The sequence below is a fragment of the Pseudopodoces humilis genome, chromosome 1 (genome assembly GCF_049639895.1).
Source record: "Pseudopodoces humilis isolate 2021_Gansu_Grassland_sample_001 chromosome 1, ASM4963989v1, whole genome shotgun sequence".
Lineage (NCBI taxonomy): Eukaryota > Metazoa > Chordata > Aves > Passeriformes > Paridae > Pseudopodoces > Pseudopodoces humilis.
In genome coordinates, this window is record NC_142200.1 from 138,128,011 (window position 1) to 138,141,981 (window position 13,971).

Sequence of the window (13,971 nt, forward strand, 5' to 3'; positions counted from 1 at the left end):
TTCAAAAAAGTGTCCTTAAAAGTGTGCAGAGAGGGCAGTGATGCACAAAATTACACGTACGAAGCACCACAAGTATTTTCCAAAGTGTGATTGAAGCACCAATTTATGACAAGAGCAACTGAATGGCCTGATTTGCCAACCTGGTACACAAGATTCTGTGAGGAGTTCAAACAGTGCCTTCCAGGTTTTATGCTCTATGCTGCAGATGATCTGTTAACTTAATCTCAAACTTTGAAAAACATTTTTGACTCATATTGAAGCTATGACCAATGACTCTTCATCCCCCTTAACTTAGGCTTTCAGAGCCCATAGTTCTTTTGCCCATATGATCAACATGAAAGAATACTGTAAAATAATTTAAGAGTGAAATCCTAATCCTTTCAAAAGAGCAAGAATTTCTTAAGTATATCTCCATGTCACAGAATACACACACATACATTGTCACATGATCTCCCTTCATGTTAATACTGTATAAACCTGATTTTGGTATTTTTCAGCATTTGCTGTACAGTGAGATAATCTTTTTCCTTAATTAAGCTACTCAATTCACAACCAACATATGTGGCCTTCTAGCACTTGAGCATTCCCTACAGATAGGTCCCTAGGCTGTGGAATGGTGGTACATCTGTGCTTACAAACAATAAGAAAAGATAATGCTAAAACCCACCCATGGAGTCAATCATGAAAATAATCATAAGGCATCATTCTAATGCTTACACCACTGGTTTCCAGGCTTAAATTAACACCTTGTCATTTCTCTAGGAAGTCCATTACACTTTCAGTTTAAAATATAAAATGTTTAGATATCCTAATTATTCACAGTTCAAAGAAAATCTACAGCTAACATAATTTTCTAGTCATTTATTGGCATTTTCCAACAAGTAAAACAGTTCCAGCTTGGAATAATTTTATTATATAAGCTACACATTTCTGTAAGGCCCTAGAGTTGCCAGAAAGAGGGAGCTCAGATGTTATAGCTCTTGCTGCCAGCATGTCCTTTTCTATCCATATTATGGCCACAGTTAGTCTTCAGTTGCCTTGGCAATCTCATGGCATTTCAAATACCTGCCAATTCAGACTTTTTCCACTAAGGTTTTTCAATGCAGCATTGATAGAATGAAACATCCTATAGGATGGATATGAGTTGAATTCTTCTTCATCCTAGAAATCATTAAAGCTTCATGGTTTTATGTTTCAGAGAGAGAAGTTTGTTTTAGAATGCTACCATCAACAGCTTTTTTAAAACACAAAATAATGCCCACACATTCCAGTTGCTACAGGTTTTTGGTTTTGTTTTTTTTTTTTCAGTTTTCTTTTGCATTTTCTGTGTGCAAACAGCTCTAATCCTGCTCTTTCTCACAATGGCTTTCAAGATTATCGCTGCTGATGGTGCTCTGAACTGCAAGAGAATAAGAAGGATAAGGCTACCATGTTATGGAGCCTCCGAGACTCCCTCCTCCCATTTCCTGTAGGGAAGCCTCTTTGAAACGACAAACAGAAGAGAACTTTGTTTAAAGCAGACAGGCTTTAAGATTCCCCATGACTCACTGGTTTATAATTTTTAAGAAATATTTAGTGATTATGCATTTGAGTCTTCAACAGATTGGCCCTGCCATCACAGTACTATTGCCTTTGCTAGCTATGTGGATACAAATGCCAAAAATGTGCAGAATATGACACAAAGAGGTATTGAATTTTTTTGCACATCATGTAAACCTTACCCTGCTGAACTAATATGATATTGATCTGAGCACAACTCGATGAAATAGAGATTCTCCTTCTTCCATAAATAGCTAACACAAAGTTCCCCCCTTCTATTGCTTTTTTTTCCATTCAAGTCTTGAAACTTTTGAATGACAATAAATTATCAAATACATTGTGTGTCACCACATAAATGCTGTGCAGGAAACTCATCTGGGGAGTCATTCAGGGGTGAGACTGCTGTCTGCTTAGGTAGACTATGCCACTGTTTATTTACCATCTTCCTGACAATTTCTTAGGAAACAAGGTGGGATTTCATGATAGACTGTCTAGAGTTCCAAAAGGGAATTTTAGGGCAGAAGGTGCTGAAAAGTCATTAGGCCAGCCTCCAACTGTGCACCATTATGTTACTATGACTGCATCCCCCAGGAAGGGCTACTCCAAATGTGAGTCACTTGGATTATGTCCTCACTCCAGGATGCTTCTACACTACCTGCAGAACAAAGGCATTTCAGTGAGCCAGCTACCTCATCTGGCTGCCCATGCTGTAGCAATTTCGGAGACCTTGGCTCCTCTTTCTACGGGCACAGTATGATACAGTGGAAAACTGAGTAACTTTCTGGTTAAAAGATGGAGGGACAACTAAGAAACCTATTTTGCATGCATTTCCCAAAATGCAGAATCCAATTCTACACCTTGAATAAATCCTTGATTGTTCTTAATAAGTATTTTTGAAGGTTTAAAGATCAGAGCACAGAATATATAGGAAGTGGCTGGTAGTTCAAGACTAAACAGAAACCTTATCCTTACTGATTCTTCTTTTCTTTACTATTGTTTGCCCTTCTGCACAAAGAATATTGATATGAGGAAATTCTGAGACTTACTGAAATACACTTTTACCCATCTAGTTGAAATGTTAGCTTTTGGAATTAGGTTAAGAACTTCCCAAAAAAACAGAAGCAAAGGAAAAAGGTATATCAGACTTCTAAAATATTGAAACAAATGCTACGTTAACTAGCCACCTGTTTAACTTTAAAGCTGTTTTTTTATAAGTATGCAAGTATGTTGTGGACAGTATTTTCACATCTCTATGATTTTTATTGAAAAAATATTTGCACACAATTTAGGATGTGGAAGAAAAAACAGCTGAAAAATTAATTCAATCTTCACATTCCAGCAGTCAACTACACCAAGCTTGTGTATGCTCTTAGATCTTAATGGCTTCTCACAAGAGTGTAGAAAGCAGCCACAACAGGAGAAACACACTTGGATTAATAGCAACCTTCATTTGCACTGATCTTAATGACTGCAGTAAAGCATTCTGCTTTGCTCTGTACTTCAGTGGAAGCTCTTGTGGTATTGACTGAAGCAGCAATGCTTAGGCTGTGGTTCTCAAACCATATGTAAACTTCTTTAAATTATGTTTGAGCCCTAGTAGACAGCCTATAGAGCTTCAAAGAGAGCTGCATGATGAATATGTGCAATTCATCACTAAAGCTAGTCCTCATTTTGAGTGGGCTATTTTTCTTCAAAGTCATCAATGGAGTGTTCTCAGCAGACGCTGGCTGAGATATATCTGTGCCTTGGGCAAAGATATTTTTGGTATCTAGTTTATTCATGCAAAATCACATCTTTCTATTCTGAGATCTACTCACTCTCCTGCTCTAAATCCACCTGCTATCTCTTTCAAACTATGGTCCCTTTTCTGTACAATATTTGCAACAAGCACCTGTAATTCTCAGATATTCTTCAAAAGGGTTTTTTTCACAAAACAAAATTCCAGGTCTGAGGCATTCCTGAATGCCTACCATTCCTCTCTTGAAACAGCAGAGCACTTATACCACTGTTTAACTTCAGTCCTGTAGTGTCCTTGGTGAATTCCTTTTGAAGTCAATCTAACTGTTCACATGCTTCAAAGATAAGCACGTATTTTGTAGAATCAAGTAGCAAATACTCAGCACTTGCCAGCTTCAATCCACTGAAAGGACAACCAGGTAGGCTGAGGACTCCATGACTGTGACAGAGCATTTCAGGATTAACGTCTTTTTGAATGACTGTTACAGTTGCTGTCAAATTCTCTAACAGAAAATTGTTTTCCATCAGTGAAATGGAAATTACGTAGAAGTAAAATGTAAATGGAAGCTTACTGACTTTGACATATCCTTTTAAACATCATTGTGAAAATTTGTTTAAAAGAACATTTCTCTTCTTTATTTTTTGCTTTTCTTGGGGAAAGGAAGGAAAAAATAATCACAACTGTGTAAAACAGCAAATTTATTTCCTGCTGATCTCTAGTGACTGTAGCTTATCAAATTCTATAGTGAAAACATTTTCCACTTATGTTGGGTTTCATCTGCTCTAACTTAGGCATCTAAAGTTTAGGGATTCATAGCTTCCAGTACAGTCAACGAGACAAGAAACTCCAAAGGTCCATTAACTGTGCCCTAAAGTAGATGTTGTGACAGGTCAGAGTGGGATGCTGTTCCCTGCTGGGAACAGAGGGACTCCTGTGCCTGGCTGAAATGCTGAGCCTGTTTTCCAGAGATGCACATTCAGGCTGCTGTCCACCTAATTCTGCTCTGCTTGAGACCACAACTATTTTCCAAAAACATGTTCTCTCTCTCATATTACAATAGTGCCACCATCCCAGGAAACCACAGCTGTGTTGCTGTGGAGCAGGGGAGGTGCATTGAAGGATATACATTTTTCCCACATATTAAAAAAATTCTTCTTCCACATTTGTATCAATACAACAGCAGCTTTAACACAACTGAGCATGTGAGCAGCAATGAATTACAACAAAGAAAAAGAACTTCCTTTTCTATGGATATATCACTAAACAGAGCAGGCCAGGGGACACCCCCTGGACCTGCAGCCAGTAGCCAAGGGCTGCTCCTGGGACCAGACTAAGTGTGGCACAGCTTGCCCTATGCGGCTCTTCCCTCTGAAACTGGCTGGCCATGACCAACTTGCCGGTTGAGAGTGATCCCTGGCTTTCACTGGTGTCACCAATTTCTTGGGAAAGTGCAAATTGATGTGTGCTAAAACTGTGCAAGGGAGTACACCAGGAAATTAGAAGTGCACATGACCATGTTCCAGTTAAGAGTGTAGAATATTTTTGCACAGACTAAAGGGAAATGGACAAATGGCTCAAAGACTCAGCCGGGGGGAGTCTCCCTTCATCAAAGGGAGCCATACTCTCTAATTCACCATTGTGTAGAAATTTACTATTTCCATGTGGATGCAAATGAGATTTTTTTTCCCCCAGATACTCTCTCTCTATATTCTCCAGTATCCAGACATTCTCTATCTTCATTTGATGGCCAGGTTGTACCAGTGATTTCCTGTTCCAGCTTTGCTCTTCAGTTGAAATAGTTCTCTCTTCCAGGGATTCATCCTGCAATGCATTTATAGAAAAGCAACCACATTCCATCTTTCTTTGTAAAGTTAAACGAGAGAGACTGACTGCTGGCTGAGATTCGTCCTACGTTTTCCTACAACTGCTGCAACCTTCAAGAGTTGGTAACTAAGAAAACATTTTTCCAGCCTGCAAATTCTGTAGAATATTTACAAGTAAGCATGCAAGTATCCTTAGTGGATGTGAGGATCATTTTGAGTGTAGAGAGTTCGTGAGACAGTTTGTGGAAGGCTGATAACGCTTGTTGATAATTGGTCGTCAGTATGGCTCAGCCACTTTCTTGAACCAGGAAATTACTGCTTTGAAACCCTCTACACTGACAATAACACATTTCTTTTTGGTTATATTATACATTAATTGATTTACTGGATCATCTTTTCAAATATTAGTTTAAATGCAAGCTTTACAGGACAAATTTGGCCTATATACAAATAAACCTATTATTAAATGTTCCGGACATCTTTATTGTACTGTTAAAATATTGTTTTCCTAATTGAGGCATTAAATACTAAATAGTCTTTTAGCTACTGTTATGGATCTTTCTTCACTCTTTATTGAAGTGGATTGAAAAAAGCCATGATAAACCCATTAAGCATAAAATAAAAACAAAAAAAGAGAAAATATATGTTAAAAGACATATTTCCTGCAGCATCAATGGAAGCTTTAAGCAAAATTATATTGAGAATTTATTTAGGAAAACAGGCAAGTTTTAATGTGTTATTAAAATATATTTCTTAAGTTATATATTTTCATTGAAATCAAATATTAATGTAGGATTAGCAGTTTGTAGAAACTGCCAGTGCTGTTCATAAAACAAACAAAAAATCTATTAATATGAGTTATCACACAAGTGGAAAACAGAAATAGTTGTAATTAGTGCCCAACACAAACAGCATAAATCTTCAGTCACTGAATTTTGCTACAAATTAAAAATTAAGAAAAAGGACAGCTTCAAGATGCTTCTCTTCATCAGCTTATGCCAAACACAGAAACAGTGAAAAAGGCATCACTGATAATCAGCTTTACACAGCTGTTTCTACAGCTCATATAGGCATTTGGGCACCCTGAAGGTTGGGCATTCAGCTGGAACAATCCCTTTGAGGCTGGAGCTGCAGCCTTTGGCTTTGGGTCCTTGGAGAACTGGTACCTGCCCTGCTTAAGGGAGATTTGAACCTTGCAGACCCAAGATTGTACATGAAAAACATAGAGAAATCATGCAGGTATTTTATTTGTCAGACTCAGTGTAAAGCAGGGATCTGGGGTCGGGAAGAGGGTGAATTGAGTCTCTCTGGCTCTATAGGGTTAGCTAATATCTAGCTATGCACTTATTGAATGTGCACACGGTCAAGTGAGGTCAACAACTAAGTGGAAAATTACTGAGATGGCAGAAATGTTCCAGAAGGGTACCCAACACACCCACCCTGACACATGAGGCCATCTAATCAGAGATTATAAATTAACAAATTAAGATAAAACCTTTGGATTTGCTTAAACTGCTGGAAGAGAGAGTAATATAGTGGAGGAACCCTGCAGTGCCCAGTCACTGAAGCCATCTGAACGAATAGCTCAGTGGCTGTTTACTGACCTGGGTAATTGTTTAGTCACCATGATTTCAACTGCATGGACACCACATTTTTTTCTGGCAAAGAAATACTCTGCTTTGGCAGCTGGTCTGTAATACAGTTCTTCTGCAAGTCAGAGGGTCAATACCTGAAGTCCAGTTTCTGCAATTTGTTGGAAATGTCTGGACTATGCTTATGGGTTAGCTGTGAAAATTTGGAGACTAATTATAAGGCTTCACATTTAATTTATTTTAGTGTAGCAGGTTCCTCACATATTAGCACTGAACACAGAGGTTTCTTCTAAGCCAACTGTTAAAATTGAACATATTTCATCCAAAAAAAAAATCATTCACACTATGATATGCTTTACTGAATGAATTTACAGAGCATTTTCTCCATTTCTTTTTAATTCAACTCACTTCACATAAATCAAGTACAGATCTCTCTAGCATGACAGTTTAAAAAATGGGAATATGCCTTCTGCAGGCCACTACACAGTAATGGTTATGCATATTAAAGTCCATTTTTCTCTTACCATCAGGGAATCCATCCCAGATTTCCAATCGGTCATAGCGACAGAATGCTCCCCCTGGAGTATTTGAATCAGGTTCTAGCTCAAAGCTTTCAAATTCCAGTATAATCTCTGACATCTTTGGTGCAAAGATAATGTAAGTGCATTCAAGGCTATTGGGATATTTTTCAGGGAATCCAGGGGACTTTATCACTCCACTTGATGAAGTAAAGTTTCTGGAACATTCAGGTCCTGTAGGAGAAGGAGAAAAATCAACTGGGTTAACACTGTGCTACTGAGCAAAGCAGTTAGTTGGAAAACAAATTAGGTTGTATTGTCTCTCCAGCAGCAAAGGTGGCTTTTCAATGAAACACCTCATTTTAATCGCTGCATTAATCATTCAGCCAGCTTGTTCCTATTACTGATAGTCAGTCATTTAAAGCCCAATTCGCATATACTGTCTGATCTTCAATTCTCAATTTGTATGGAACAATATGAAAACTTGTACCAGCTCTAGAAAAAATTATGACAAATACAAAGTCATGTGGGAACAATGAAAGTGTAAGCTGCAGAAATCTCGACAGAGCCCTAGAGAAATAATTATAGCCCCTTCAAGCTCAAATCTTTAAATCTTATGGCTGACAGGCTTTTATTGGTGAAATAGAATTTTCTACAAAAACGGGTGAGTGAATTCAGTAGAGGGAGTAGTGGTTTCAGATTCCTGGAGCACTGACTCAGTAACTCTGCCAGATGTGACCTATGCCTCCTTGACAAACTAAATGTGAAAGGTAATTCGTACATGTACTGAGGGTGAGTGACTCATTCTGAGTGGTGTTGACACAGGTGCACCAGTAAAATGTTGCTGTTAGTGTGGGCATGATAAACTGTGTGATTACAGGCAGTGTTGCTAGAAGTCACCTAATGTCAATGTTGACACACCAGCTTTCCCTGATGTTCCCACTATGGCATAATGGGATGCTCCAAACAGTGCTGTTGGTGGAGCAGAAAAGTGATAGTAAAGATGTAAGGGTATAAAAGGCCAGGTCACTGGATTTGCCTTTGTGAATACAGGGGACAAACTGGAATCTCTCTCTTGTTGATGGATCTCATTTCTCCTTTATTTAGGCCCCTCTGGAATCCTCTCTCTGGATCCCACACCTGCAGGTATGCTCAGAAGTCAGCTGCAGGCACTGCCCACACATCTTCCCACAAGGTCGGCAAAGGTACCCCCCTCTGCCTTTTGACACTCCAAATTTAATAGAGTGATTTACAGGACTTGGGGCATTGGTGGATATCAGCTGGCCTGGGGAGCTTGGGTGGGATGACCTAAATGAAGGTGCTCAGACTGGGGGAGAGGAAGGACATGGAGAGCACAGCTTGGCTGCAACAGGCAGGTCTGTGCTGGAGGATGACGTGTGTGAGGCCCCAGTCTGGATGAGGATGCCCAGCATCCTTAGAGACTGTAGTCAGGAGCCTTAGAGGATTTCCAATGCCTAACACAGATCATTGAAGGAAAACAGTCTGCCTTGTTGCATATATGAATACTCTTATTTCACTATAGAAAATGTTTTCATTGTGAATGTGCCAAGCATATTACCCCCCACAGATCTGGCCACCTCCCAGCTAAATTCAGCTCACAAGAGAGGTCTGAATGAATTTACTCAGTTCAGGTAATCTTGCCCTTCAACAGACACTGAGAGGAAATTCTTGAACTATCACATCAATATTCAGAACACTTTGTGGCATATTTTGGAAGATGTGAATATTGATGCTCATGTAACCTGACCCATTCTAATTTGGGAAATTACATTTTGCCTGTAATTAAATCACCCCCTTACACATTAGTTGAATATTCCTCTTCTCTCCCTGTCATTCCCTTGTCTCCTTGTCGTGTAGGGGAGGGTTATATTCTGGTTGTTGCTCCTCACTCCCACCAGTAGCTGCTGTTCCAGGATAAAATAGCTTTGCTATGCCATTCATAGTCTAAAGTGCTCTGTACTCCTCTTGGAATCCAATAAAAGATGCAATATAAAATGTAAGCCAGGATCATTATTACTTTATTAAATACAGCCAGATCTTGGCTCTGAGTGTGTGCGATCGTCAGGCTCCTTATACTCACACATGGTATCCTGATGCCAGCTTGCTTTATTTTAAACATGTTCGAGTCAATCTGGTGCAAGAAACAGAAACTGTTTTCAGGGGAGCTGTCTCACTAAAATGCCCTCCAAAGATTTTGACCCTTTATTGACACTGTGAAGCAGCTGCAGGAATTACAGAGGCTATGAGGAACTCCATGGGACAATGTGCATGGAAAACTGGCAGAAAAGGTTCCAGTGGAGATACCAAAAGTAGATACTTCTGAGGTGGAAAAACTACATGTGTACATGTGTATGAAACAAAGGAAGAGATGAGAACTGAAGGAAAGGCAGAGAGGAGGCAACAGAGAGAGCAAAGGAAAATAGATGACATTGGGGATAATTTAATCTGCTATCTGTGGGTGTCAGTGAGCCAAAAAATAATTTGCCTTCTTGGTTGACAGTTTCTTTTCTTTCAGTTTACACCATAAATTTAGTTGACTAAAGTTAGGAAAGTTGAATGTGAACTGTGTAGATCCTTTTCTAGCGAATACGTCACTCATCCACCCTAAAATAGAATGTCTGCCCAAGCCAAAATGATGAACATTTCATGTGGGCTAAGTGTTGGGCAAAATGTGTTTCATGTTTTAGTCCTGACTACAACTTCTTCAGTATCTCTCTGGCCATGGAGCTGAATGAGAAGTAAAGAGTAATGGGCAAAAATACACTGCGCTGGAATGAGGCTCAGTCTTCAGCTCAGCACCACAGGACCTTGGGCTTGGCATCATTCTTCCCATACCTGGGAAATTATAAGTTGTGAATATGCTAAACCAGACATATTTTTCTGGTGTGAGCAGTTGAGCTTCACCTGTGCAAAAGGGTGAACTGCTTTATTTGGCACAGATACTAAAATGTAAAACTGGTATAGCGTATATGCATTTTCTAAGAAGTTAAATAGAGCTGTGTTCCCACAGCAATGATAATTTGTATCCTTTGTGTACACATGGCATTTTCTAACACTCTATGGTGATAACTGTCCTGCCTTAATACATAGTTTACGTGGAATGAACTGGAGCTAAAGTTGCTCTGGGAGCCATAATTTTGAGTTTCCTGACTTCCATGTGTGTAAAATCTCATTCATAATGCCATTTTAACATGGTTAATGTGTATCTTTGAGACATGTAAATGACCACACAAGGAAATAAACACAACGTTCCTGTCAGAGTTCTGAGTTGTCACCATACTGTTAGGAAATAAATAAAACCTTTTTCTTAAAAGGGTTCAGTTGCTAAAATAGATTGTTTCACAGATCATTCTTTCACTTCTTCTTGTGTTTCAGCCTTGTTCTTTATGAAAGATGGTACTGCATACATAAGCACTGAGAAACATTAGAACACATTTTCAAGAGTTTAGGCTCCTAAGCACATCAAAATAAATAGAATTTTTTTCTTTAGGAAAGTTTGGTGTCATTTGGATGCTGAATTCTTTCAAAAAATGTGACCCTGAAGGTCAGCAAAAGAATTTCTGGGAGTCAAGAGTGGATTTACAGACAGGGAAGATGGTGAACAAGAGGTCTGTGGCCCCAATTAGCACTGTGCAGAGCAGCAATAGCAATAGAAAAGAGACTTCACTACTGTGCTTCTGCTCATTAGCAGTACAGCTGCCACCAAGAGTGCGCTCTGAACACAGCTGAAAATCTGGCTTTGGTTTAGGTGCATAAAAGGGACTTGGACTGGTTCTGAAAATGGGGCACTGACTGGGAGTGGTGTGCATTGGAAATCTGAAGTTTTGAGCTGCTTTTGTGAATATGTCCCTAAACATTGATGTTGAAGTCAAATTTTTTTGTATAAAATGAATGTTATTATATTTTTATATATTATGAGCTTTGGTCCTGTATTCTCCATGAATGGAACATATAAATTATTAATCTCCATCCAGCTATAGGGAAGATGTATGCCAAAAAAAGTGATCTTACAGCCCTTCTAAGCTATTGACTTGGGAAGAGTGTTATAAAAGAGGGAGTGTCTCTCTCTCTCTGCTTAATCCTGCACTCTCTGTTTCTCTGGGCTTTCTCTGTGCCCCATAAAGCTAATTGTGCTCACTGGCACTAACTCCTGGCATGAGCACCCAGCAGGTCATGCCTGTGATCAGTGTGAGCTGCTTCTCTCCTTTGCCTCCCAAACATGATTTGTTAAAGCAGCAGCAACATCATCTGCTGCCCATGTGTACTCGGGTCCTTTCCGAGCCCACAGCCATCTCTTGGGAGCACAAAGCAAAACACTAACCAAAATAAGCCAGGGACTCAGAAGGTTGCAGTGCTGTTGAGGCAGTAACATTATAAATCACACAGTAATTATTATTAAAAAACAAAAAAAGCAATAAAGCTAATGGTTTTAAGATGGTTGAAACAAACAGCTGACAAAAACGACCATATTTCATGCAGAGGAGTCAACCCTCAGACACAGCTGACCCACTGGATTCATGATGATTTACACCCACTGAATACAAACCCCGCCTTGGAATTACTAGAGTAATAAGATTTTCTCTTTCAAGCATTTTCACGCATTTTTCCCATTCCAAAGAATTATGGTGAACTTTCTGATGGAAGTAAAAATCACAGGTTATGAACTATGTAACAATGAATTGTTTCTCACCTCTTTTGAAAACTTCATAACGGATAGAAAATCCTGCTCCATGTGTCTCATAGTCAGAAACAAATTTAATAAAAAGGTATGGTCCTGAAGACACTAAAGGAGGGGGAGCAATTTTTCCACAGTACTTTCCCCATAAGCGTCCTTCAGCATTATCTCCATCAATCACTTCAACATAATCATACCTGGTAGATAAATGGAAGGAAGAAACTTTTAACTTCCAGGAAAGAAGGAGTCCTAATTAATTTAGAAACCATAACACAACATAGATAATCAAGAAAAATGCTAGCTTGCTTGGAAAATGCATTATGCTGAAAGATGTAAGCAAAATGAAATAATTAAAATGGACTACATTATGTCTGTAGACATCATCTGGCAACATGGAACTATTAGGAAGAATGGTGTCCATTATGCTTGCAGACAATGTCAGCTAAAGTAACCAATTAACAAAAAAAAAAAAAAAAAGGAAATCTCACGAGCACAATTCTGTATTATTAAATTGTGTTCCTTTGTCTGTGTAGTGTTGTTATCAATACATAATGCATAGCATTCTTTTCAAACTGTGAAGTTCTGTTATGAATTCAAAAATGTCTTTTTGGCTGTAGCTCTTTATGAACAATACTTTGATTTCCATATGCTGTCCTCCAAACATATGTCCACGGAATAATAAATAAATCCCTAAACATTAGATTTTGTTCAAAACTCCATCATGTTGCAGATCAGTGGTAGAAAAATCTGTTATTTTCCTTATTATCTGGACAAATAGTTTGGAGCACATCACAAAATCCACAACTCAGACACAGCACTTGATTTTTCTCAGACAAAAATAGTTTCAATACAAATCACCTTTATTTAGATATTTGAATCAAGAAATGCATGTTACAACATTCATATTTGTACAGCATGTGATTACTGGACAGACTGGGCTAAAACCTCTGTGATTATTTGCATCAAACCTAAGACTGTATAAGGAAAAGCATGTAATAACCAAATAATGATCGGTACTAACAGTTTGTCTGTGAGCAACACGTTAGGGCTCCTCAGCCCTGTCACCAGAGATGGCAACATGCAGGGTCTGCTCTGACAGATTTGGTGCTCAAGGGCTGAGGAGAGCAAGCCCAGCAAGCTGGTGGTGCTGAACCTGCCCAGGGAATACAAACGAGAATGAAAGTCATGGGAGGGGGGAAGCTGCAGGTGCAGAGACAGGTCTGTTCTTAAGTTTTATTAGCAGATGATTTCACTTGACCCCAGACAGGAAGGAGGATCAGACCCAATCTGTATAATCAGTTTAATCTTCTCCTAGAAGGTGGTGGCATTTGGAGCTTGAGTTGTGTCCTGTGACTCTCAAACAGCAGCAAAAGGCTTTTCCCTGCCCCGAGTCTCTGTGTCTCAGCCACGCTGCCCTTTCATTTAACAAGTTGCTGTTAGCCAGACAATCTCATTTACTTTTCATTATCTTACTACGACTGACATTAAAATGTTGCCATTAATTTGTTTAGACCTTTATATTCTACTGTTATGCTCACTGAAATGTTCCAAGCATATTAATATACAAGGAAGAGCTAAAAATGACAGGACAATAAAGTGTGTCTGGCATTTTTAAAGAGATCAAAGGAAAAAGAATGTCTTCATGATGACCAATGTCATTTTTAACAACTCTGCTCCAAACCATCCAGGGCACATTACTTATGTTTACATGAAGTCCTGTGAGACAGCTGCAAAGATGATATCACTAGTTAAAGTGGACAGCTTAAGGCTCCTTAAATTAAAAATGACATTACCTCATCAGTTAAAATTGTGTGCCAGCTTTGGTGTATATCAAATAGAAAATAAAGCTGACACTGATGGAACTGTAAGCATTAACATATGTGAAATATTGTGTTAACTGCATTTCTTCTTATGTATTTGATTTTTCTAGTAGCAATTGCTCAGCTCACTGGCTTCACTGTCCCAGTGCAGACTGGTGGAATTACAAAGTGGAAACATGCATTTCTGAGATAATTTTACAGATACTTAAGTAGCCTGTAGTTTTTAAAATTAGACTTCTGTTCTT

At 38.9% G+C, this 13,971-nt stretch overlaps 1 protein-coding gene across 6 annotated transcripts in view; it reads right to left on the reverse strand.

Annotated features, from left to right (window-relative positions):
- NRP1 (neuropilin 1) overlaps nucleotides 1–13,971 on the reverse strand; it is a 122,778-nt gene that overhangs the window by 63,747 nt on the left and 45,060 nt on the right. For all 6 annotated transcript variants that reach the window (XM_088051848.1, XM_088051842.1, XM_088051836.1 and 3 more), the window contains exons 4-5: nucleotides 11,922–12,103; nucleotides 7,217–7,444 (exon numbers count right to left, since the gene is read on the reverse strand). In XM_088051848.1, coding sequence (XP_087907974.1) covers nucleotides 7,217–7,444; nucleotides 11,922–12,103 — 410 coding nt within the window. The remainder of the gene's footprint in view (nucleotides 1–7,216; nucleotides 7,445–11,921; nucleotides 12,104–13,971) is intronic.